At 36.5% G+C, this 25,377-nt stretch overlaps 1 protein-coding gene across 2 annotated transcripts in view; it reads right to left on the reverse strand.

Moving 5' to 3' along the window:
* The window catches only part of TRPA1 (transient receptor potential cation channel subfamily A member 1), a 33,889-nt gene extending 10,933 nt beyond the window's left edge, over nucleotides 1-22,956 (reverse strand). For both annotated transcript variants that reach the window (XR_008211475.1, XM_052704893.1), the window contains exons 1-16: nucleotides 22,772-22,956; nucleotides 20,326-20,488; nucleotides 18,602-18,777; nucleotides 17,789-17,896; nucleotides 16,782-16,890; nucleotides 16,270-16,415; nucleotides 14,716-14,852; nucleotides 13,004-13,052; nucleotides 8,701-8,800; nucleotides 7,457-7,557; nucleotides 6,038-6,207; nucleotides 5,794-5,958; nucleotides 3,712-3,826; nucleotides 2,814-2,980; nucleotides 1,643-1,736; nucleotides 902-961 (exon numbers count right to left, since the gene is read on the reverse strand). Coding sequence is in view for 1 of the 2 variants with exons in the window: in XM_052704893.1 (XP_052560853.1) it covers nucleotides 902-961; nucleotides 1,643-1,736; nucleotides 2,814-2,980; nucleotides 3,712-3,826; nucleotides 5,794-5,958; nucleotides 6,038-6,207; nucleotides 7,457-7,557; nucleotides 8,701-8,800; nucleotides 13,004-13,052; nucleotides 14,716-14,852; nucleotides 16,270-16,415; nucleotides 16,782-16,890; nucleotides 17,789-17,896; nucleotides 18,602-18,777; nucleotides 20,326-20,488; nucleotides 22,772-22,891 (1,980 nt within the window). In the remaining variant the exon portion in view is untranslated. The remainder of the gene's footprint in view (nucleotides 1-901; nucleotides 962-1,642; nucleotides 1,737-2,813; nucleotides 2,981-3,711; nucleotides 3,827-5,793; nucleotides 5,959-6,037; nucleotides 6,208-7,456; nucleotides 7,558-8,700; nucleotides 8,801-13,003; nucleotides 13,053-14,715; nucleotides 14,853-16,269; nucleotides 16,416-16,781; nucleotides 16,891-17,788; nucleotides 17,897-18,601; nucleotides 18,778-20,325; nucleotides 20,489-22,771) is intronic.
* Nucleotides 22,957-25,377: the final 2,421 nt, after the last annotated feature.

Here is a 25,377-nt window from a genome sequence, read left to right on the forward strand (position 1 = left end):
CTGTAACACATTCATGCTTCCTCAGAATCTTCTATTTATGATTTTGGAGAAGAATTTACAAAAAAAAAAAACCCACACTGAACTCTGAATTATTTATAACAATTGTACTTCTTAGGACAAGCATGTATTTTATATGCACTATTATCTATCACTATTACTTTGTCATAACCACAGACCATCTGCAACTCTCTGATTGCAACAAACAACGTAACAAGATTAAAGTTGACAGATTGCTCAGGTTTGTTGTTATACTTGCTAAAATGTGTAAGCATGAAGATTACAAAAACTAGACTTCAAAGCCATTTGCAGCCCAAAGATCAGTCACTTGTCTTTTCTGGTAACATTTGATATTTATCTACAGACATGCCACGTCAGTAACGTGTCACACCATGTTTACAAACATTAAAATATACGTACTGCTTTCTTCCCAAGCTTTCAAGTGTACACACTTTCAAGTATTTCTTTCAGTGTCAAATAGTAAAGAGAATTAAATTACTGGCTTCGCAGAGAAGAACACAGACAAATGTTTGAAGACTGCTAGAAGCTGATGAAGTGACTTTAAGGTCTTCCAAGAACTGAGATGTTTGGTGTTGTGTTTTTTTTTTTTTTTTTTGTGAATATATTTTAAATGCTCAGTTACTGAAGAGTAACTATTGAATTCCTCATGACTTAAGTTAAAGCAATTTCAATTTATACCAGGATGCTTGTGCAGCTACAGAAAATACTGAACAGGTATTAAATTTAAATCTAGTACTAGTAGTTAAAAGTCAGGTTGATGGTTCCCTAACTTAATGCTTATCCAGATAACGTTCTGTTGCTAATACATTGCCAGGGACATTGTGACATATTTGACTTCAGATCATAAAATCTACTGACTTTATACATTTCTTCATCTACTTACATAGAAATCTCGACTTGTCTTTTCCTCTGAAGACTCAATTATGCAGTTGTCCAAAACAAGCTTTGAAGATGAACAGAAATGTGAACAAAAGTGATACAGATAACATTCATCAATAAGAACACAAAGTTTGTGCATGAAGAAAAAGGCATTCAAACACAGCAGTACTTTAACAGAAGAGATGATTCAGGCAGGTTTTATGGTTTATATTACACATACACAAAATTCCAGAATTTACATGTAGGAGTTAAGTAACAAAATTGTTCAGTTCACAAGGCTGTATGTTAGTTTAAAGGTATAAAATGAAAAACATTCTTGAATATATACCTAACAAGCAATTTTAATTTAAAAAAATAAAAACTTTTCTCTAGCTTGATTTAAGAATTAACTCAGAAGGTGAAATTACCTCAAATACCTTTGAAACCAATTCTCCTCTAACTTCCATCATTTTCATAATCCTTTTAAATATATATGCTATACATAATACACAGCTAGGCTACTTTCATCACTTCATTTTGCTCGGGAAGCCAAGATCTTTATCTATTTCTAAAGAAATTCAAGAGACCAGAAAGGCCTGAAACTATCACTACAGCACAGCTGAATTAACTTACAATTTTTTTTTTAATTATTATAATAATCCATGTTATTTAGGAGAGTATTAGAAAAACAATGGTGATTGATACAATGTAACTAAATTTGAGTTTTTTCATGCAGCTCTGTCTTTTAAGTGAGCAGTAAACTTACTTTAAATGAATCAGGAAGATACTCAATCATTTCCAGTAAAGGACATTTATTGGCACTAGAATAGTGAGAGAATGTCAGAACAGCTTCTTCCCATCTGCAAAAATAAGTTGAAATTTTTGAAGAGGGATTAGTCGCTTCTTTTTAAAATTAGAATCATCATAGAATGGCCTGGGTTGAAATGGACCACAATGATCATCTAGTTTCAACCCCCCTGCTATGTGCAGGGTCGCCAACCACCAGACCAGGCTGCCCACAGCCACATCCAGCCTGGCCTTGAATGCCTCCAGGATGGAGCATCCACAGCTTCCTTGGGCAACAGTAAAATAAAACTCAAATAATCCCAAATAAATTTAGATATTATCTTGCAAATCACAGTACGTAATAAGTTTACACACCACCAAGTAGAAAATCAGCTATAACTGAGTAACACTGTAGATACTTCTTTGAGAACAATTCATATTTAATTCTGTTATCAATTAAACAAACATGTCAACTATGCTAAGACCTTCTCAAGAATAGGTGTCTTTCTTTGTACTCCATAGGGAACTTCAAAATAAAGCTGGAATCTTGGATTGCAAGATGAGATGAATACTGGTCAGTACTACAAAATACTGGCAGTGTTCCCTCAGCACTTACCAAAAGATGTCTTCATCAGTCAACAGTGAAATGTTTTGGTCTTGAAATAGAGCTTGATTATATTGTAATATAAAATATTCTAAACTGTAGTTGAACTGCCACATTTTTAAATATTTGTAACACATTTGAAGCAACAACTTTGAACTAATTCTCTTGAATGGTATTAAGCTTATTAAGCTTTTGATTAAAAAATCTGCAGGTATAGAACATTACATGAAAGGGCTAAATTATACACGTATGAAGAGGGAAAACAAGGGAAGGATTACTTAATTCATATGGGGCCTACTTATGCTTTTTTATTTGGTTGCTTTCCTTCCCCAGAATCTGAATACTCAATCTAATATGTAAAGAACACCCCAAGTAACTTAATATAACAAGATTTAGTGACTCTCACTAGAGTATAAGGCAATACCTGAAATTTCAAAATAGGAACTCATTAAACAGCAGGTCTTCAATACTTAATCTCACTTAAGACAAAATCAAAAACAATAAAAAAGGAAAAATAAATTGAAAAAGTATTTTCTCTGTGTCTTACCTTTTATGCAAAATGACAGCTGACACTACATCTTTCCTTCTGTTGTGTATTGCTTCGTGGAAAAAAGAAGCTACTGCTTTGTTCAACAGAATTTTTGCACCATAGTCAAGAAGTAACCTTACTGCTTTTGCATGCCCTTCTTTTGCAGCTAGGTGCAAAGCTGTGTTCTGTGAAGAAAAGTGGGACAGCAATGCAACAGGAAGGCACATTTTTTAAAAATGTACATATTGCTGTCCTTTCCCATGCTGAAAAGCCACATAATATTCTGTTACAGTCCTGAATACCTTTAATGAGAAAACTAAACAACAACATAGTCATAGAGATTCTGACACAGACAAGTTCTTTATTCTAGGTTTATAGTCACAACAGCAGTACACTAAAAAAGGAAATCCAGCTGCATGTAGGAAAGGCCAATACAGTGATACCTTTAATTTTTGTAGCTAACAAACAGTGAGGAACAGATAAATAAACATGATGGCATCTGTTCAATATTAGTGTGCAGTATAGGTAAATTTCAAGCAGTATGTTAATGAGTTTGATTTGATGTTTGATTTCTTTTAATCTGTATAAGTTCTTTAAATTGAATTACCAATGCTTTTACTATATAATGAAAGTACTGCTGCACTGTAAAGGGAGCAAGAGGGACAAATCCAACGTATTTGGTATTTTATCTATTCTGTTAGTCTATTTATACCTTTCTTTTCATTGTTTCTCACAAATAAGAACTAGATAATAGCTTCATTAATAATAAGCTACTCTAAATGATAAACAGTGATGAAATATATACGGACTTTAAATAGAATATGTGTAATAGTGTATGTAATAAAATCTACCAATTGTATACCTCCAACATATGCTTGAGGAAATGACAAACAAATTAAATTATGTGAACACATACCCCTTCCTCATCCACTCTGTCAGTACACTTCACATTAGTATCCAATATTATCTGCATTGTGCGAGTGTATCCTCCGAAGGCAGCATGATGCAGGGCTGTCCAGCCTTTATAGTCACTTACATATAGAAGATATAAAAATAGTCATTATAAATGCAAAAGTCCTTCATTCTTTTCAAATAAATTTAATTGCCTTGTCTTTTGACTCACAGCAACTGTTCATTTTTGCCTGCCTTCTGTGACTATGAATGCATCAACATGCTGTAAAATGTTCAAGTCAATAAAAGTATGCAGGTCTTTTTATATACATGCATGCATTGTGCCCTTTATTTTATTTTTTATTTTTCTTAGAAAATGATTCAACCACAGCAACAGACATGACATATATCATGGCCATACCATGCAACCTTGCTTTTAAAGACAGTGAATATACATAACATTGCAAGCACACAAACCTATTCCAATTAGTATTAACTCAGCTTAGTATAAAATAATACATTTAGCCTTTTACCACTCAGAACTTACCAGCCCATCTCAACAAAATATGTCAGTTTTAATTCTAAATTAAGCCTATATATATATACATACAAAGTTGTATACACAAACACTTGCAATCACAGAATGGCCAGGGTTGGAAGGGACCTCAAGGATCATGAAGCTCCAACCTCCCTGCCACAGGCAGAGCCACCAACCTCCGCATTTAATACCAGACCAGGCTGTTCAAAGCCCCATCCAGTCTGGCCTTGCACACGTTCAGGGACGGGGCATCCACAATCTCTCTGGGCAGCCTGTTCCAGCACCTCATCACTCTTCTCTCTGTAAAGAACTTCCCCCTGACATCCAACCTAAATCTTCCCTCCCTCAACTTCAAACCATTTTCCCTTGTCCTGCAGTTATCAACCCTTTCAAAGAGTTGATTCCCCTCCTGTTTGTAGGCTCCCTTTATGTACTGGAAGACTGCCTGAGGTCAACCCGCAGGTTTTTATTTTTTCCAGGCTGAACAAGCCCAGATCCCTCAGCCTATCTTCATAGGGGAGGTGCTCCAGTCCCCTGATCATCTTTGTGGCTCTCCTCTGGACTTCCTCCAACAGCTCCGCCTCTTTCCTGCACTAGAGGCACAATCATCGTCTCTACTAGCTTTTCTATTCTAGCTAGGTGGACTAGTTCAGTTAAGGACACTGGAAATCATAAAGTCATATAATCATAGAATGGCTTGGGTTGAAAAGGACCATAATGATCATCTAGTTTCAATCCCCCCTGCTATGTGCAGGGTCAATAGGCACTAGAACAGGCTGCCCAGAGCCACATCCAGCCTGGCCTTGAATGCCTCCAGGTATGCAGCAGTTCAGTTAGTAGAATCTCCACAGTCATAAATACTGACAGTATGACAGGCCTGCTTGCCATACGATCTTTTCAGAACATATACAGCCCTAGTTCCAAGGTGCAGCTGCAGTGCAAATTATCATGGATTTGGAAGAAGAGGACATGACAGTTACAACTCTAGAATGTATCCTGGTAACAGGACTTCAAACTTCTGGTATCTTTTGATCCTGGCTTTACAGATTTGGGCATGGAAACTGGAAATCCTATCAGGACGGAGAGCTGCCAATGACCTGAGGATCTCTGACCTGAAATCGTACCTCGAGTGCAAGGTAAATTGCCTGTGAACCACCAGTTCTGAAAATTCTTACACAAACCCTTAAGTGAACATGAAGGAAACAACAGTGAAGCTGACACGATTATTTCCAAAACAATTTTTTTTCCATTAAAAATTCCAACATTCTCCCCTCAGCTGGATTTAGAGAAACCTGTTTTATCAGCACTCAAACCTCTGGCTAACAGCTGGCTGTGATTCTAAGTGTAAGATAGGGGGAGGTACAAGCACCTTAGTTTTACAACTATTGTATTTAAGTGTATTTTTACATATGCGTATTTATATCTGTAAATATTATTATCATATGCATAAAGTATTTATTTATATATATGTATTTTCATTTATATTGTATTAGTTTCCTAGCCAATGGACAAAAATATATAAGGTAATAGTTCTTTTTTACCTTAACGAATGGAAGCCTGAACACATACCAGAGAAAAAGGGCCCCTCTTTTCAGAAGAAACTGAACGACCTTCTCATGACCATTCTGGGCTGCCAAATGAAGGGGAGTCATTCCCTTCTTATCACCTTCATTTAAAAGCCTTGTGTCTTTCATATCCCTTATAAGTCGTTGGCATGTATTGATGCGGCCATAGCTTTGAAAGACAAACATAGAAGTTAATGCCAAAGAAATACTGATGGTAAATGGCGCTGATTCCATTGCCTAATACTAACCTGGCAGCAAAGTGTAATGGTGACTTCTTGTCTCTGCTCTTCGAATAAATGGAAACATTGAGGCTGAGTAAATTATTTACAGAGAGGGCCACACCTTGTCTGCATGCATAATGCAGTGGAGTGCATCCTTCGTTATCTTCATCCACCACGAGATTTTTAATATGCTCCATCTGTCACCCCCAGAAAAAAAAAACACAAAAGCACACCCTCATATCACTGATGTTCCACAGCTTCTAACAGTTTCTAACAATAGCATTAATATTTTTAAAGCAGTATCTAAAATCAAGAAACAAATATAGAAAAGATAAATGTAGTAACAATTAACATTTAATATCTGTTGATTAGTGGGCGATCATCTTTAAGCAGAATCAGTCTTCAGAAAGCACAGCAACTTGTCAACCTGTGCCTTACTGGGCCCAGAAAAAACATCATACAGGAGATTTTTATTTGCTGCCATTCGATCAGAATGACCATTGCTGTCAGCAGGCAGCTTGTACCGAAGCAAAGGTAGTCTATACACAGTCTGTATTCAGCAGCAAAACTTCTGGCTGTCTGGAATCATCAGTTCACTGTTCCACAATATAATTTTTCATTCCGATTTCTCTCTTATTTCCCTGTTTTATTCCATACCCTAACACTATCCTGTACATATTCCCTCTTAACGCAACTAAGAATCTCCTCTCAGTCTGCTCCGCTCTTTGATTTATTATTATGATCCAAAATTCAATTCAACAATTCAATGTAGACAAACCAAAGTTATCACTATTTTAAGGCTGATTCTCTACATCTGCTGGAAAGGGAAGTTGTATTTACTTCCACTACCAGAGTTGTTTACAAAGTCCCACAGAAGTCATAAGATCTGCTAGTCATGATTCACATACAAAAGATTGTAGCTCTGAAGGTTAACAAATGTAACTCTTTCAAGCAAGCTTGGGTTCTAGCAATACAAGTTCACTTCAACATAGCCAAATTTATAATTGAAATTCTCTTTAGAATTAAATCCAAGACTTCACTACAGTCCAGCGGTCCACAGAAAACTCCTGAAGAATGTTCTGTAAGCAGTTTAAGTCCTAGAACTTGACTGAATATGAGTATGCCCCCTAGTTTCACTGCATGCAAACTGGGAAAGCAGAAATGAAAAGTTCTGTATTTCATTGCCTACCTCTTGAGCTATTCAATCCCCCAACAGCAAAATAATTTATGGGATTATGTTATTCCTCTGCCTGGCAATAAGAAAACTGTATTATTGGCTTTGAAATATTTTCCATGAGAGATACGTACCTGCTCATACTATTTTCTGTGACACTTGGCAACTTAACAAACACCAGAAGCTAACATTTGAAAACAAAAAAGCAGCTGTTTTCTTCTTTACATTTCTTAGTGAAGTTACTGAAAGACATAAATCAATGCTTACTGTACCTGCAGAAATTTCTCATTCAGATGTTGTAATCCTCCAGGCTGTAATACCGTCAAGTGCAAGAAATTCCGACCAAGATGATCTTTTAATGATACATTTGCTCCTAGATAAATATGGAAATAAATACCAGCAACTTCAAAACTGCTGGCTCCTGGCACTAACTGATGATGCTTAAGACAAAGGAACAAATGTTGAAAATAAATCTATAAAATAACGAACATTATTTCAAGTTAACATCTTAAGATATCACTTCACTTGCAAAAAAAAAAAAAAAAAAAAAAATCTCAGCACAACCCAACTACTCATGTTTACATGCCATTGTACATAAGCATGTTGTATTTCATTGCAGCAGTAAGATTTATGTGGGGCACTTAAATTCAGATACACTGAGAATCTGCAGATCAGGAGGCATTTTAATGATGATTACTTCTAGCGTTGAGCTTACAGTCAACTCCCACTGTAATTAAACAGTCTCAACGATGATTTACTATTTCCAAAGTCACAATAACTTCATCTGGCAAAACTATTTGAGTAAGCCACAAAAACATTATATAATGCAAGTGTCAGGAAATGGGATTTTTTGCCAGTTTTGAAAACATAAAACAAAACAAAACAAAACCTTATTAAAAACTTTAACCTTGTTATAATCTTAAAACCTTTATTACAAGATTTATTAACAAAATCAATTATGTTACTGTTTACAAGAGGAAATACACTAACAGTAAATAGCCTGCACAAAAGGCATAGCAACTGATAAAATTTAAATCTGATTGTGATTATTTAAAATTACAGTAATAATTGAAATATGGGCTTTAACACTTAAAGACTGATTTCTGGTATGAAACATGATCCCATGTAAGTCATGCACTTGTTCCACAGTTCTGCTTTGTGAACTGCTAAGTAATGAAAGGATATGGTTAGGTTGAGGTTGGACTTCATGATCTTGAAGGTCTTTTCCAACCTGAGCAATTCTATGATTCTATGATGGACTGCCAGTGCTACTTTTACTTTGAGAGACATGAAAAATAGCCTGAATGCTTTTCTACAACCTGCTTGCTCTATATGAAAAAGGGTGAAATCACTTCCCTAATTCCTCCTTTATCTCCAGCCAGTTGTTAAATGCAGTTACTCCTGGACTGTATGCTGAAGTACTGAATTAAAATTGAGAGAAACTCTGGATGTAGATTTTTGACACATACAAACCCTGTTCAAAAGATGTATATCAGAAGTGCACATTCTCTTGTACCTTTTGAGAGCAGTAAATTCACAATTTTCCATGATGCACAAGAAGTGGCCAACAGAAGTGGAGATCGACCTTCTGTGTCAACACTATCAATATTTGCTCCCTGTAAAAAAGAATTTCAAGATTATCGTGAATATTGAATAAATACAATTAAAAAATGGTGCAGCCCTGTACATCATCACAGTATTAGTCATTCCTAGTAACTCCAGATTAGTAAATTCAAAAAACATGTTATATCTTTATATGAAAACAGTGTTTTCAAAGTAACAGCCACAGCCTAGTACTCTGTCTGCCTACATATATTTAGATGCCAAAATAAGAGCAGCCTGCTTCTAGGTATACTGCACTTACAACTCATGATCTTTTATAAGAATATTTGTTCATGCATTTGAATACTCAAAAACATATGACTTGAACTTGAAAACACTGGGGTTAACACTGGGGTTAAAGCTCTGGGAAAATACAAAAATTACAGCCTTTTGGAATGACATCTTACTATGTATTGAGCAATTACCGGAACACAACCCTTCTGAACCACTGTACATGAATTCTCTTCAAGAAACAATGCATCTTGACACGTAGACTTTGATCCGTATAGCTTGGTATATCTTTATTTTTTATTATTTACCATAAATTATATAAACCCAGTTAATTTTGAACCCTAATCATCTGTATCAGCAGCAGACACATTTCTGTTCCCTGAAATTAAGATTTTTGATTTCACAGAAAGACGGAATTGCAGGGGTTGGAAAGAATCTCAAGAGATCCTTGAGTTCAACCCCCTGCTAAAGCAGGTACCCTACAATAGGTCTCACAGATAGGTGTACAGATGAGTCTTGAATATTTCCACAGAATAAGACTCCACAACCTCTCACAACCTCACAATTTGTTCCAGTGCTCTGTCAACCTTACTGTGAAGAAGTTCTGCACGCTAGTGTGGAACTTCCTGTGTTCAACTTTCAGGCCATTACTCTTTGTCCTACTGCTATGCACCACTGAGAAGAGCCTGAACTCATCCATTTGCTTTCCACCTCCCTTCAGATATTTATAAACATTTATCAGATCTGCTCTCAGTCTTCTTTTACACAGACTGAACAGATCCAAGTTACTCAGCTTTTCCTCTTAAGGGAGATGCTTCAGACCCTTCATCATCTTTGTGACTCTCTGCTGCACTCCTTCTAGCAGATCCCTGTTTTTCTTGAACTGGGGAGCCCAGAACTGGACACAGTAAAATCTGATCTTTTTCCTATGGAAGGACTGGAGTGAGATAATGCAGTAAAGCCCAGTTTTTGTGGTTTTCTTCTACTGTTACATGAAGCTCATAATGGCAGGATATTGCGGTCACTATGGTCACAGTATCACTATGGTCACATCAATAAAATATTATGAGCATAAAAGAATCTATCTTAAAAATCCTGTCAACAAGGGAGCGTGATGATGCAAGTAAATGAAATAATGAGATATATATTTTATGATGTGGTAGATACTAGATATTGAGTTGCAAGTCAAATTGAATGAGGTGAACTGAGTACACCAAAAAAAATTTCTATTTCAGATTCTACCCATTGAAAAAAAATCAATTGGAGTTTTAATATTAACTGAAATAATCTTTGGGTCCATTCCTAATTTGAAAGAGAATTAATAATAATCATGATCAATATTTACTTTCTAGGATAATAAAACCTGTAATATAGTAGTAAGAAGCATGTAATAAATGCACAATGCTTAACCAACCAACAGTGAACAGGAAGCTTTCAATGTATGCTGATGAAATGTTTGAGGGTAACACATGGTTACCCTCAAACCCTTTTTGCAAGTCACCTTACTACAAGGTCAGACAAACTGAAAAACATTCTTATTTATCAAAGGAACAAACAGAGATCTGTTTATGCAAGTGACTCATTGATTTCAGTGAATACAGTGGCACCAAATTCCAGCTAATAACATAATCTTATTAACACAGTCCCTGCACCTAACACCTTCCCTCAGCAGAATTCATACTATGTAACACAGTAGGGAGTAACTCCCATGTTGACACATACGTTTACAATGTTTACAATACAGCTGAATCAACAATTCGTAAATTTAGTTTCTGAATTCCTTTTAATTTTGCATGTATAAATTAACACTTACTAGTTAAATATAAATGAAAGTACATATAAGTATTACAAAAGAATTCTAAGTATCAGCATTTATTATCAATTTAATATTCAGGGGTTTTATTGGAGTAAAGTAAGACAAAAGAAAAGGGAAGAAGAGAACTTAAAGTACAACATTTTTAACAGTACTGCTTATTTTGCTTAATTACTTTGACTAAGGGTGTTTTCAGTAGTTTACAAAGAAAAACCCCTTAAAGGAAGTAATCTCAGGAAGCACCTCATCACTCGGTCATCCAGCACCCAGCAGCCCAGATGCAGGCAAAACATTCAATGATATAAATGATGAGAACTTTCCAATTGTCATGTTTTGGTTCTTTTTTTGTAATTGTGTAAATAGCTTCCTACTATAACCATGACATATGCATGCACAAACCAGACACTAGTTGTTAAGTGTGAAAATGACCATTTTGACGGTACTAATGAAGCCACCATGATTAAAATGCTTACATTGCAAATCAATCTATACACTTTTTTTTTTTTTTTCTGAAAGCCATAAAGTTTTGTAATATTCAGCTGTTAGGGATACTAACATAGGTTTCCTTTCTTTAAGGCTTCAGTTAGCCTTCAGTTATCTCAAACAACCTCAGTGAAACAAAGCTATTTACTTATTGCCATGCTTTGCTGAAGCCCAATGCAAAATAGTGAAAGTCTGCACAAGAAATACAGTTGGATTCTCTGATTTTTGTGCAGCACACTGGCCTACAACTTACAAAATAGAATTGGTGTAATTTAAAAGAAAAGATGTATGAAAAGAGCATACAATGCATGCCTGGACAATTTTCTTCTTCTTAGGTTTTTTATCCAGAGGAGCTACACATAACACTGTATATGTTTACAATGATTTTTATTTTAAAATATAAAAAGTACCAGAAATATCATGAAGTCAATCAATACACTGTGTTCTGTGCCAAAGCCAAAAGCCATTCTGAACTGCATTTTGCTATCCTTTCCGAGCAGTAAAAATCACTATCTTTTCTTTTTTTCCCCTCATACATATACAGCATAAGAGGTACCTAGTTATCTTGCCAGGAGCCCAGGAAGCACAAGTTGCATGTGCTGCACCACATTAACACTGACTCATATATTTTGATCCATTCTCATACAGGGCAAATGAAAACAGCCTTAAAGCCTCAAAACCCTCATCACGGACTATAAGAAAAGAGGCCAAAATAGTCAAAGTGACACTCAAAGCATTTAACTTTGTTCTCAAGAAAAAAATATGTGTTCTTATGTGGGAAAGACATTCCCTTTTCATACTTAGTCACACAAACCAACACACACAAGAAATACAGGCGCAAGCTGTCAAGTAATAACTTCTGTAGACAGGTTGTTTTGTCAGCCAAGCTTAAGCAGTCAAATCTCACCATTTCACATCTGGAATAAAAATAAGCACCACATCTATTTTTGACTAAGCCAAATCCCTGCAAGAGAATCCTGGAAAGTGCAAAACTCTGCATAGAATTGTTTTTAATGTAATTCTCAAGAAATTAAGAAAAAAAAAAAAGTATTAGCTGACTTAAAATGGAAAAGTCTGCTGACTTCTGAAAGTTTCCTCAACAAAAACAGCAATGCCTATAGTGGTTACATGAGCCTTAGTTTAATTGGTGTTAATGGACACTTGGAACACGGCCAGAAGCATCCCAATTCTTTTCTTTTTCTCCCCCATAGTTACTTAGTGCAGAAATATAACCAGACTACACAGAGTAAGACATATTTCTGGATCATCCATAAACTTCATTATATGGTTTTGTGATCCCAGAACAATTATATATATGTACATTAGACAAAGGATTTCTTGAGAAAGCAGATTAAATTCACTACAAATTCAGATTTATTTCATATTTAAAACCACGAAAGTGAGGGTGCCTGAACCAGTCTGTCATATCTGCTAAGAAATGTTTACGAAAATTTTCTGAGTGAGTAAAATGGAAATAAAAATGCAACCTTTCATCTTCTGTAACTTTCAGATGCTATTATGGAGCCTTAACATTGCTGTACTGTAGCTGTCACTTACGTATTATGAAATATGGATACAAATAAATTAAGTATGCCTGAGAAAACATTCTCCTTTATGAATTTCTCTATGCAGACCTATAGTAATACATTCCAATAATCCGTATAAACATATCACTTAATTAAATATTTACCATTGAAATCAAGTAGTCTGCCAGTTCATAATGATCAAACAAGGCCGTCCTGTGAAGAAAAAATTGCAAAGTTACAGTAATATTAGACAACAAATTTTCAAACCAAAGGGTAGAATTTTTCTCTATTTGATAGCATTTTATATATATAAATAATATATATATATTAAAGAGACAGAGAAATACCTGTTGCTGCACAATTCATTTTAATAAGTTATCTCTATTTTTATCAGTTTCATTTTTAAACTAAGTTCAGTTCAATCAATACACTGATTTTTAATCCAACCAGACATTTTGTATGTCAGATTTTTGTCTGCACCACACACATTCACTAAAGAATTCCATAAACTTCAGACTTGAATCATTTCATCCAGAACTTGAGCATTGTATCCATTTCACTGATAGTTTAAGAATATGAGAACAAGAGTTAAAGTAGTAAAGACTCAGCTAAAACTCCATTCTGATTGTAGCAGACAAGCCTACTTGAGAATTAAGAAAAATTGTAATATACCACCTGACGGAAATGGTGGTGACATTTATTAATTTACAAAAAAAAAAAGTTTAAGCTAATTGTATGCATGAAAACAATCTCAGGCTTTATTCTTCAACAAGATACTCAATTATGTGTTGTCGTTTTTTTAAAAGAAAGATTAAAGGAGGAAATGCAGCACAGTTAATTCACACATTCTAAAGTCAAATCTCTATTAAGTATTTCTACTTAATGAGTAAGAGAGGATAGTTCCAATGCTGTAGTATAACTCAAGGATAACAGTTCCTTTAGTATTAAGGGAAGTAGTAACACAGAACATACTATAGTTACAATTGATTATTAAAAGACATATTTGAAAAGCTTTTTCAATATTCCAAATAAGTAGATATGCTTCTATTATCTATTTTGTAATTCTATGATTCTACTGCTTCCAAATTTCTCGTCCTTAATGTCAATAAACTCCTTGTAGAAAAACATTGTAAAGTTATGATGATTTACTTAAACAGAGTGCAACTACATCAATTTGTAAATGGAGAAAAATAGTATCTTCCATACAGCTGGTAGCCAGCACATCTAAAGAAGTTTCTTGCTGAAGGCAACTGAGGATATTTCTCCATGATTTCACGCTCTGACTGCAAATGAACTGAGGAAGACTAGATGTCTAGAGGTTTATTCTATACAGGAACACCAACTCTAACTTTGCAGTCATAGAGAAGTTTATCTACTTGTACCTGAACAGGTATAAAATATTGTTTTCTTTCTCCCAAAAAACGTAAGTTTAGTTTTTGTTTTTGTTTTTTTTCTTTTTAAACAGTTTATATTCTTTTTCTCTTACTTCCTGGAGAACACAAGCCTCACTAAGTGAGGACATTTGTTACACAACTTTGGAAGCAGTTAACAAATCCATACATTTATCACTTTCTTATTCTTTACTGGAGTGAATTTTCAGTACAAACTGTTAGTGGCCATTCTTGGGCATGATTCCACGGTAACCAGACTTGTTGTTTTAATTTTTCTATCAGAACCAGAATCTTCAACATTCTGATCAAATTGCAGACAGTTTCATAGTGTACAATAATTATCTCCCATCCCGTGGAGAAGTTTACACGTGGAAGAATACACGTGGAAGGGTGTATCCAAGTATACTTTATAAATTGTCATTGGATGCTGTAGAAGACTAACCAAAAATACTGTGCCTCTGAAGTCTAGTAGAGCAGCCTCCTACCTGTGAAGCAGTGTTTCCTTATTCCCATCTACAGCATCAATAATGGATTCATCACCAGCATAGGATGACATCATTAACTTTACAATTTCAGTTGCTCCTTGAGTGGCAGCAAAATGAAGTGCAGTGCATTTTTCATTCTGTAAATAGGAAAATAAAGTAACATCCCAAGTCAGCTTAGTCTACAACCAACTAAATATGCTAGCAATCTAGCCCAGGATTCATGCATAGGAATTTAGGAGATACATGATAAAACTTCAGTCTTTAACTAAAATAGCAAAACTCTAAAGATACTTAAGACCAAAAGAAAAAAAAAAAAAAAAAAAAAAAAAAAGTAAAGAGATTGTTTAAAGGATTACTACAAAGCTTGTTACTATCCTACACCAAGCTTCTGGGATACGTGACCCTGAACCTCAACAATGTTTTGTACCTGATTAATCAAGAAACAAGCACAGCATCCTTAAATGGAAGAGATGAAGCAAAGGAAAACCACAGAAAAACAACAGGCTGACCAGTACAAATGAATAAGCAAACAAAACCGACTCTGTAATGTGTAATAAAGAAAATGCATTGTTCTTTATGGTCTTGACTTCCTTATCTTCTTTGGAAGAGTTTCATAAATGCAATTTTCTGCAGGGTTCATTAAAAATGACTGGGGCTAGTAAGCTATTAAACTATTATAATCTGAACCGCCATAAAAATTATTAAACGTTAAGTAAATGGTTGGAACGAGATTTGCCAAAACATGATTTCTTTCAGTTAAATAGGACAAACTAGCTTTGATACATGCCTGAAGATCTTGCCTTTGCTCTTTTGAGAACTGGAAATTTCAGCCACAACATTGGAATGGGCTTTTTCACAACTCCAATATTCTTAAAATGGTTCTCACCTATTGCAAAACGGTCAGCATGAACTGTAACACTCAAAAGTTGTGTGTTCAAAGAAACAAATACATAAATGTTATACTGTGGTACTTCTGCTCTCATGAAGCTTGGAGCAGGTCTTTACACCAACAGCATCACAGTACAACAGCAGTACTACAGATTTGTCTAAGAATGCAAGTACAAAACCATAAAGGCCAGGGCAAGGCTGAGAATAAACAAAAATGATGAGAATGGGTCAAACCAGAGACTCAGTATCTGGCAAGGGATGACAGAAGGTACAGAATTTGTGAAGACGGCTGTACCACTGTGACAGTTTTCAAGAGTGCTCTCCCAGATTCCACCTATTTATGACTCAAGGACTTCCTGAGTCAGACAGAATGTAGGATGAGAGAATGCATTCAGTAGTTACGAGCAGATCTTTTCTTCTGCGGACTTGTTCAAGTGCATTTTGAATTCACGTAAAGTTTTCCCATTATTCTATGTAACTTATGTAAAGAAACTAGCCATTTTATCTGCCTTGAACTAGAGACCTTTTCTCATTTGCTGCTCCCTAGGCATTACATTGGAAAATACAACAGGCTATGATTATCTTATTCTTTAAATCATACTATTCTGAGTTTCAGAGACATCTAACTTCTATCAAAAATATATCCCACTCTATTGCAAAGTTTACCTGTTTTAGATCAATTTGGGCTCCAAATTCAATGCACATTTTTATCATTTCCAAGTCTCCACTTTGAACTGCCAAATGAAGTGGACTGCACTTCCCATTATTGGTAAAATTAATGTGAGTTTTAGCAGAGTGACCCAATTCTTCACCTGAGAGATGAAAATAAATTTTAATTTTCACAGCAAGGATGGAATAACAGAAGCAATGATTTTTTTATTATTTATTTATTTATTTATTTAATGACAAGCAACTTAACAATTAAGTGTGAGACATTCTCCCACTCAGAACACGTACCCCTTCAAACCTTTCATTAAACAACAGATGGTCACACGTTTAGGAACACAGCCACAGTTCTACAAAAGTTACTAGCATGTACTGCCCATGGGAATAACAGCATTAAGTTGCTTTAAGTTCAATCATATTTTCAGTTCTTGTTCACAGTTCTTTGAAATGTAAAGCAGAAAATTAGTCTAAATAATGAATCATACTGGCCACTGTCGAACAAAAGTATTTACCTTTTTTTAAAAGGATTTCCATACATGTTTTTGCTCCTGAAAATGCAGCAGCATGGATAGGCATGCACCCCGTTTTGTTTGGTTTACATATTTTTCCTCCATTTTCAATCTGAAAATTAATACCTACATACAGTTTAATGACATAAAGAAAATTCTCAATAACGAACACATTGCTGCAGATGCAGCATTTGCAGTAGCTGTCTCCTTTTTTGCACCTCATTCGCATTATGAAGTTAATATATAGGCATATGTTATATCTTACCTCCATGCATGTAAGCATGGATGTGCTTCTTTTTGTTTAGTTTTCTTTTTTATTATCTTCCAGATATCTTTTTCCTGTTTTACACTCAGTTACGCTTATGTATGGTCTAAAAAGACTAAAGTTCATTTGTAGCCTTACCGATTACGACTTGAATCATAAACATCATCTTTTTTTTCCCCCCCCACAAAACAGGTAATACTTTTTCCACATATGTCTCACACGTTTATACGTTTCACATATAAACAAGTAAAGGAAGTTAAGTGGGCCTAACATTTTTTCTAGTTTTCTAAACTGCAAAATATGACATCTCATATTTTCCAAAGCATATACAGCTTAGGGATTGCAGAACATACTTAAGAATTACTCCCATCGTCTTTCAAAGAGCTCTCAAGTATTTCATGAACAGTTTTATTCATGCTCCAAAAGCACATAAGTGAAAACTGTAAAAAATAATGACACGGGGATAGATAAAACACTTGGCATCTCAGAAGAAAAAAAAAAAAAAAAAAAAAAGTTCTTTTTAAATTCTGAATTCCAATTTTCTTACCAGCTGATAGTGCCTTTACTGAATGGATAAGAATGACATGAGGCTATCCCATTAAAGAAGCACACATATGCATGCAAAATAACCTGAGTGTTGAGTCCATGATCACCCTTCCCTCCATCATACAAAGAACAACGGATTAGAGCAACGCTGTATCAAGACAAACTGAATCACATCTAAAGCTGTGATAATTATACGTACCAGGAGTATTAGTGCTTCAGGATTGTCCTTATGACATGCTACCATTATAGGTGTGTTTCCTGCTTCACCTTCCAAATTAACATCTGTACTGCTATGCTGGACCAAAATCTAGACATTTAAGAAAACATGAAATCAACTATTAGCAAAACCCAACAACAAAGGCCTATTCCATTACTTGAGTTGTTTACTTGTGACTTGTTCTTTTTGCATGGAAACAGCTAAAAATGCAAAAGCAGAGGAAATCAAAAGTGAGAATGGATGTGAAAATATGCAGGTGAAAAATGCTGTTGAAAACAAAATTGTTTATGGTAGACAGCTGACTAGCCAAGATAAATGTTGCAAATAACTCCAGAGTGCCTTAAAAGTTTTATGTGTGTTTTACAGCTGTATTCATCTAGTAAATTCAGTAACTTTACAAATTCTAAGCTCTTAGCCAAATACCACATATGGAATGAAACCATTCTCACTATAGATAGTAAAATGACCAAAAAAAGTTTGAAAGAACCTTTTTCGAAAAAGTTCTTGTGTTCAGAAAAATTTAAGACTTCTCTGTGAAACTGCTACAGTGACACAAATATCAGTATTATGAATTTTTTTTTTTTTTTTAATTCACTGTAATTTTTTTTTTATTCACTGTCCTGAGAACACCCAAACCTTTTTACAAGCACTGTATGTTACATATGTTTGCCTAACAAAGCATACGAGGAACTAGGTCCAGGATACAGCATATATAAACAAGGTCTTAGTGTTCTACACACAGGTGCTGCTGAGCTGCTTATCAAGTCTGCATATTTATGTGGACTTTAAACTTACCTTGACAATTTCATTATGCAGAGACTGTATAGCCATATGCAAAGGTGCCATCATATTGGAGTTGAGAATGTTTGGGTTGGCTCCTCTACTGAGAAGTAAACTAACACTTTCAACCTGGTTTTTCCTTGTAGCCCAGTGCAGTGGGGTATTTCCAGAAGCATCCATCACATTTAACACTAGATCAAAGGAGAGAAAACAAAACAAAAGATAGCAAAATCATCAAATGCTACAATCATGCTGTGGAAATAAAGTATTCTCAGCAAAGGTTTAGATCAGTGCTAGGAGACTTCTTTAAAGAAAAGAGAAATATAACATTTCACATACTGTGATAGGTTAAATTAAACACTGTGCTGAAAATAGTGTATCGGTGAGAGAAAATGGTCTATTAAAAATATTAGTGTACTCCAATAGCACAGAGAAAGCTTAATAACATTAGGGAACAGCAGTGCATTTTTTTTTTAGATCTTCTGTAATCATAATAGCTGAAGGATAGGAAGAAGGAAACACCTATCTATTTCTTGCCCAGTATTATATGCCATCTTTTTTACACCCAGAGTTCTTGGTTTACTTCTTCCCTTGCCTTTTTCCTATTTTCTATGATGTTGCAGCCACTGCTTCAGAGGCTGCACAGAACAAGTGAGTACAAATAATTAAAATATGAGATAATAAAAAACTGCCTGCAAATTTAGGAGATGATTCGAGTATCTACTGAGATGTAAAACAGTTCATGTCAATTACAAAACTGGTCTTTATATATAGATAGATTTCATTTGGAAACAAACTACAAAAAAATACTCCATGGCAAAAAATTATATACTGAAAAGAAGAACATTTTTTCAGACCAAATAATCTACAATCATATTGGTCATCATTTAGAGAAAAATAAAAAACTTTTCTGTACCATTTGGTTTGCTCAGTAGCCCTCAGCCTAGCACTGGAAGTTCTAGGCAGTTTCATAATGCTAACTAATGACTGAGTTGAAGAACTTCATTTCACAGAAAGTGTTTTTTTTTTCCACTGTTGAAGGCCTGTGATATTCCACTTCTCACTTCTTCCCCACATTTCTTCAGATGACCTAGCTCATTAAATGGTTTTCTTTCCCCACTGTTAAGTAAACAAGAATGAAATTATAACAACGAAACAAACTAGCACCTCCTTCAGGGTACCTCTGCACTTAGCCTTACTTCTGCATCTGCGCTTCCTCAGGGCTAGTAACATCCACGTGTCTGCTGTTTAACCAATGTAACTGCACTCTAAGATGACTGTTTTATTAAAAGATACAAGAATTCCACTAAAACAGGTCTAAATGACTTCCATTCAATCAGAAAATATTCAACTATGTGTTAAATTGACTTGGAAGTATTAACAACTTCAACAACAAGAATGAGAAACAAAATTACTTTGAAGCTTCCAGTGTTTTAGATATAAAAAGAAAGACAAGATACTCAGGCTTATTGTAGGTGCATTACAGTTTTTCTATATCCGAAGACTGTAAATCTGAGTCCCAAACAAAGTAAGATGCATCAAATCACAGCAATAGAGATCAAATACTAACAAGACAATAAGGGTGACCCAAATCATATCCAATATACCGTGAAATATGATAGCTTGAACTCTTTCTGAATGTAGAAACATAACACATACCAAGTCAGATTTAGCTGGATAGCAAACACTTTGAATTTTTAAATTGTGCTGAATAAAATAATTTGTAAGATGTGCATTACCTTCAGAGGAAGAATCTTCTATAATCAACTGCATTAATTCTATTTGGCCTCCTTCAGCAGCATGATGCAGTGGGGTTGCATTTAATTCATCCACTTTGGTGAGACCGGAACGGTTCTTCTTAATGAAGCTTCGCAGCCTACAGGCACTTCCATCCGAAATCACCTATTTTGGATGCAAATTTTCTCTATTATTTTCATAAAGAAATACACAAATCCTGATCAGATCAAGTAATCTGAAAAATTCAGATTGACTTAACTGATAGCAAATCACACCAGATGAGAAACAGAACAAAAAATGAAAATGTAAGTAATTTAGAATACCTTATTTCATCTTCTGCAGTGAAAATGATCCTTCTACCACAGGAAAACTAACAACAACAAAAAAGTCATCACTTTCTCCTACACCTCTCTGCAGCTGTGGCCAAATGAGTGAATTTAAGAGAGAGTTAAAAATAATAATCTCTTCAGGACATTTCTGTGAAGACTGACTTTATGTGCTGGGTTTTCAAGCTTAGCCCTTGGGTTTCTATGTTTTTTTCTATGTCAGAGCAATCAACAAAATCTTCAGTTTACAGCACGACCCTAAAAGCATCCATTGGGATGCTCTTCAGACTGAAACAATCCAGTGTCTTCACACTGGATTACAACAAAAACCCTCTGACAGATCAGCTATCTAGCAGCATTACCCAACACTTGTGCTACTTTGCACCCAAAGCCCGCTATGCAAAACGTACTGATTCTCACTCAAGAAAGTTAAGATTGTTTCAAAAACTATACTTGTATATAAGGAAAAGTGATAGTAAAATATTACAAGATATTAAAAAGACTAAAAAGGAATTTTAAGAAATGGGAGAATAAAGAAAAAAAATGTGTACCAAAATAATGCAACCTTCCTCAAAAAGAGTGAGCAAACAAACCAGGAAAATAAAGAATGACTGTTGCCTCCTGAACTGAAAAAACCAAACAAACAAGAAAAAAACAACAACAACAACAACAACAAAAAAAAAAACCCACAGAAACAAAGTAAAACTTTTTCTACAAGATCCCTCAAGCCACAACAACTGAACAATTTTTTGCTGCCTTTGATTGAATACACCTCATAGGACTGCTCATTCAAACACTTAAGCACATGTTTAACTTCCTTCAACTTAATAGTCCCATTGACCTCATTAAGGTTAGTCATGCAAATGATGCTACAAATGCATTTAAAGATATAGGAGATTGGGGCCAAATGCAGGGGTAGCGTTTGCTTCAAAAGTGCAATTAGAAAAAGCTAATAGAAAGCAGGTGATACCAATATGAAAGAATTGTTTAGAATGACTCAACAGTCATAAAAATCAGAGGTCAATTGCATACACAAATATCTACACATTATACACTCTAAAAATCTATTTAAGAAAACTTTTTTATAGAGTCATTTATACAGGCAACCAGGAAACAATCTTATAATCCTCCTTATTTTATAATGCAATTTTAGTTGTAATGAATTTTAAATCTTTCCCCTAACTTAGATCACATTTCATGGCTTTTTAAGTTGGGACTTCTTGCGAATGTAGGACAAAATAGGGCTGAAATACTGCGCATCGAGAATTTCTAATACCAAAAATAAGACTGCAGAGCTTCGTGAACAAAATAAGAAAGGAAGAAGAAAGGTAGATTTGCCATGTAGTTAAAAAAACAATCAAACAAAAAAAGCAGAGCAAGGCTTTTACCCAACAGCGGCTCTTTCTGCTCCTCATGACCAGCTCCAGAGGGACAGACGACCCTCAGAGCAGCACCATCCCACCTCATGCAGTGGTCCAGCTGCCCCAGACAACAGCCAGCACACAAAATACAGTTGGAAACGATCTCTTGAGGTCACGAAACCCTTCTATGCTCTTTGGCATACATGTTTAGGGAACTTTGGAGATTTTTATGAATGGGTTATCATTTGCATCATAACCAACCTCTTCACTGACTTAATTATTCCTACTATTAAAAGATGCTCAGCCTAGCTCTCCCTCACAGCACAGGAGTACATCACTTCTGGTTCTGTTCTCTATGGAAGAGGGCACTGACCGCATCCTGCCCAGAAGCAATTTCATGCTTCAAGGCTGTGATGTTTCCCTTTCCCTTTATACGAGTTCATCTCAACTTTCTTTTTGGGACACTTTTACAAGACAGACAATGTACTTATGCCACATCAACCTCCAGTCAACACAGCACAGCTCTTCAGATGAGCAAGGGGAGAGCGCAGCCCTCAACAGGACCACGAAAAGGATCGCTTGGAGGAATGTTTGTTAGGAATATAACCATCAGCAGCCCCCTTACAGCTGCCCCAGAGCCCCACTTGACCACCTCACAGCCCTCCAGCACCGCCAGCCCATCTCGCCCGAGTCCCGCACACACAGCCCAGCCCTGGGTGCCAGCTTTTCTCCCTCCCCAAGGGACCGCCGTCCCCACGCACCTTGAAGACATCCTGCGAGGCGACGGAAGCGGCATCTGCCTCGCAGACGACGCCCTGGTAGGCGCTGGACGCGGCCGCCTTCTCCCGCGACTGGCACAGCCGCCACAGAGAGCGCTTCATGGCTCCGAGCAGCGCCAGCCCCGCCCGCTCCGGATACCTGCGAGGCGAGAGACAGACTGAGGGACGGCTCGGAGGCAGCGATAAAGGAGGCGGGGAAAGCAGACGGGAGCTCCGGCCGCTGCCCCGGGAGTAGTGCCGCTCCCACAGCGGGGCGGGCAGCTGCCGGCGGGGCGAAGGAGAAGGCGGCTGCGGGCACTTGTGCGCGGACGTAGTGCCTCCGCTAGGGCTGGTGCGGGACGGGGCCGAGGGGTTGCGGCTTTTTGTTTCATCTGCCTCAACTTCTGTCGGCGAGGCAGCCCTAGGGGTCTGCCTTGGGGTGTAAGCGTGGCTGTCGATGCAAAACCTGCAGCGATGTGCAGAAAGAAGGGGCGCCAGAAAGTTCAGCAGCCGAGTGGGAGCCTTCCTGGGCACACGGTGCGATCTTACGAGGAGAAAATCTCCTCACCGTGGGCTGGGTAAGGAGGGCCGTCGGTCAGCAGCCCTCGGTCCCACCAGGCTGAGCTGTCCCGAGCTGCCGCATCTTTCTGCCTTGACGTCTCAACCTCTGCTTGGTCCTCCTGCGAAGCGTTTGTTTTTAGCAGTAAATCTAGACCAGCTTGTGCAAAGAGTAAAAAGAAGCATTGCAAAATATTTCAAAGGGTTAATTACTAAAGAAACATTAACGGAATCATCCTAAGCATTTAATGGAATCACTGTAGCTCAGAGGAACTGATGGTTTACTCACTGTGATAAGGACAGCTAAGCCAAAGGTCAGCCCTGCAGTCCCAGCTCAAGGCAGTGGCTGGGCAGATGCTTGGAAAACAATAGGAATCATGTGGAATTGCTTTTTGGCAATGTACTGTGTTTACAGTATACAGCAGCTAACAAGCTTCCTGAACCAGGTGTTGTATCCAGCTCAGCCATCACTTTGCAGTTCTCCATTACTTCACTCAATCCTTTTGGCAGCCCTTTTTATTTTGTTTGCTCCACAATGCCCTGTGGCATTAAGTGCCATAATTTCATTATGTATTTGTGAAAAAAAGAAGCTTTCTTTTATCACTAATTTCACTTAGTATTTTTTAACATTCTTTTTTTGAGAAATAGAATTGTTTGCCATTTTTAGCCCTGATAGTGTTCATAATTTCAAAACTTTTTTCCATCTCTGCTTGCTGATGAGGTATCTTAGGGAATCATAGAATCATTAACATTTGAAAAAACCACTGAGATCATGAAGACCAACACTCAACCCATCACCACCATACCATGCCTGCTAACTCTTGTCACTCCATGCCACATCTGTTCTTTTCTTAAACACTTCCAGGGACAGTGACTCCACCATCTCCCTGAGCAGCTCATTCCTATGGGAAGCCTTCCTTTTTGTATCACTAACACCCTCATTCTGCTGCTCTGCATCATTCCTATCTTCCTTTTGAAATAGGATGACAAGACCTAGGTACAGAAGTCACAGTAGATTCACACAATACTTTTTGTTAGTTGTTCATTTTTTTTTCTTCATTCTTCTGAATGTTCACAATGATATTTGGTTTTTGGAATGCCGCTGAGCTAAGACTCCAGGGAATTTTTGCCACTCCACCACAAACCCTTTTCTGAGTGATGGTAGTATAAACAACATTAATTGTAGTGTAAGGGCACTTATTGTTATGTTTCCCCTGTGTGCCCACTTAGCATTTATCAGTGTTAAATTTTATCTGCTATTGCATTACTGTGTCACCAAATCTTGTGGGAATCCCAACAATTATCTTCATCTTTTGGTCATTCTGAAAAATTCTACAATACCTTCCAGATCACCAGAGTGTCTTTACACTCTTATAGGGTCCTAAGGAACCTTGCTACTTAGTAAACACTGTCCATGTATTGCTATTCCATGTTTTATAATAGGATTCAGGAGATCCTTCTTACTTGTCCTGTGACAATTTGACTTTGCTAAGAGATTATAAGGGGGTGTCCTGAAGAATTTTCTCAAATGCACCTACTATTGATGTCATATGTACCTTTACAATTGCTAGTGCCTTCAAATAATTCCAAAGCTGCATTTAATGCCAGGCTTCTCTCTATGAATGCTGAGTTCACTGCTTTGATCCTACAGCCTCTAACTCCAGAGTAATGTGCAGCAAGTTGCTTTGAATCACACAGCATTAACTAAATAGCCTTAGGATCATAAGGTTATACAGTACGAAAACTAACTCAGCTGTTTTAAAAGCTTGTGGTGTAGAGCCTCAATCATATTAATTTTCAGGCAACAGGCAACATTAAAAATGAAAAAAAAAAAAAAAGATTTATTCACCCCACATTTTTGTACTGCATGCATTCAACACTAGCATGTTTAACGTACATCTTTATTGTTACGTCACCATTAACTCTGATCAAAATAGGATAATGTGTGCTATAGTAAGCAAGCAAAACTCAAGAAAGCTGTCCATTATTGCCTTCATATGTCTTGGAACTAAGTCACTAGAGAAGCCCTTTGTACATCTATCCCCTTTCCT

The sequence above is a fragment of the Tympanuchus pallidicinctus genome, unplaced genomic scaffold (assembly GCF_026119805.1).
Source record: "Tympanuchus pallidicinctus isolate F22 unplaced genomic scaffold, pur_lepc_1.0 scaffold5, whole genome shotgun sequence".
NCBI classification, from domain to species: Eukaryota; Metazoa; Chordata; class Aves; order Galliformes; family Phasianidae; genus Tympanuchus; species Tympanuchus pallidicinctus.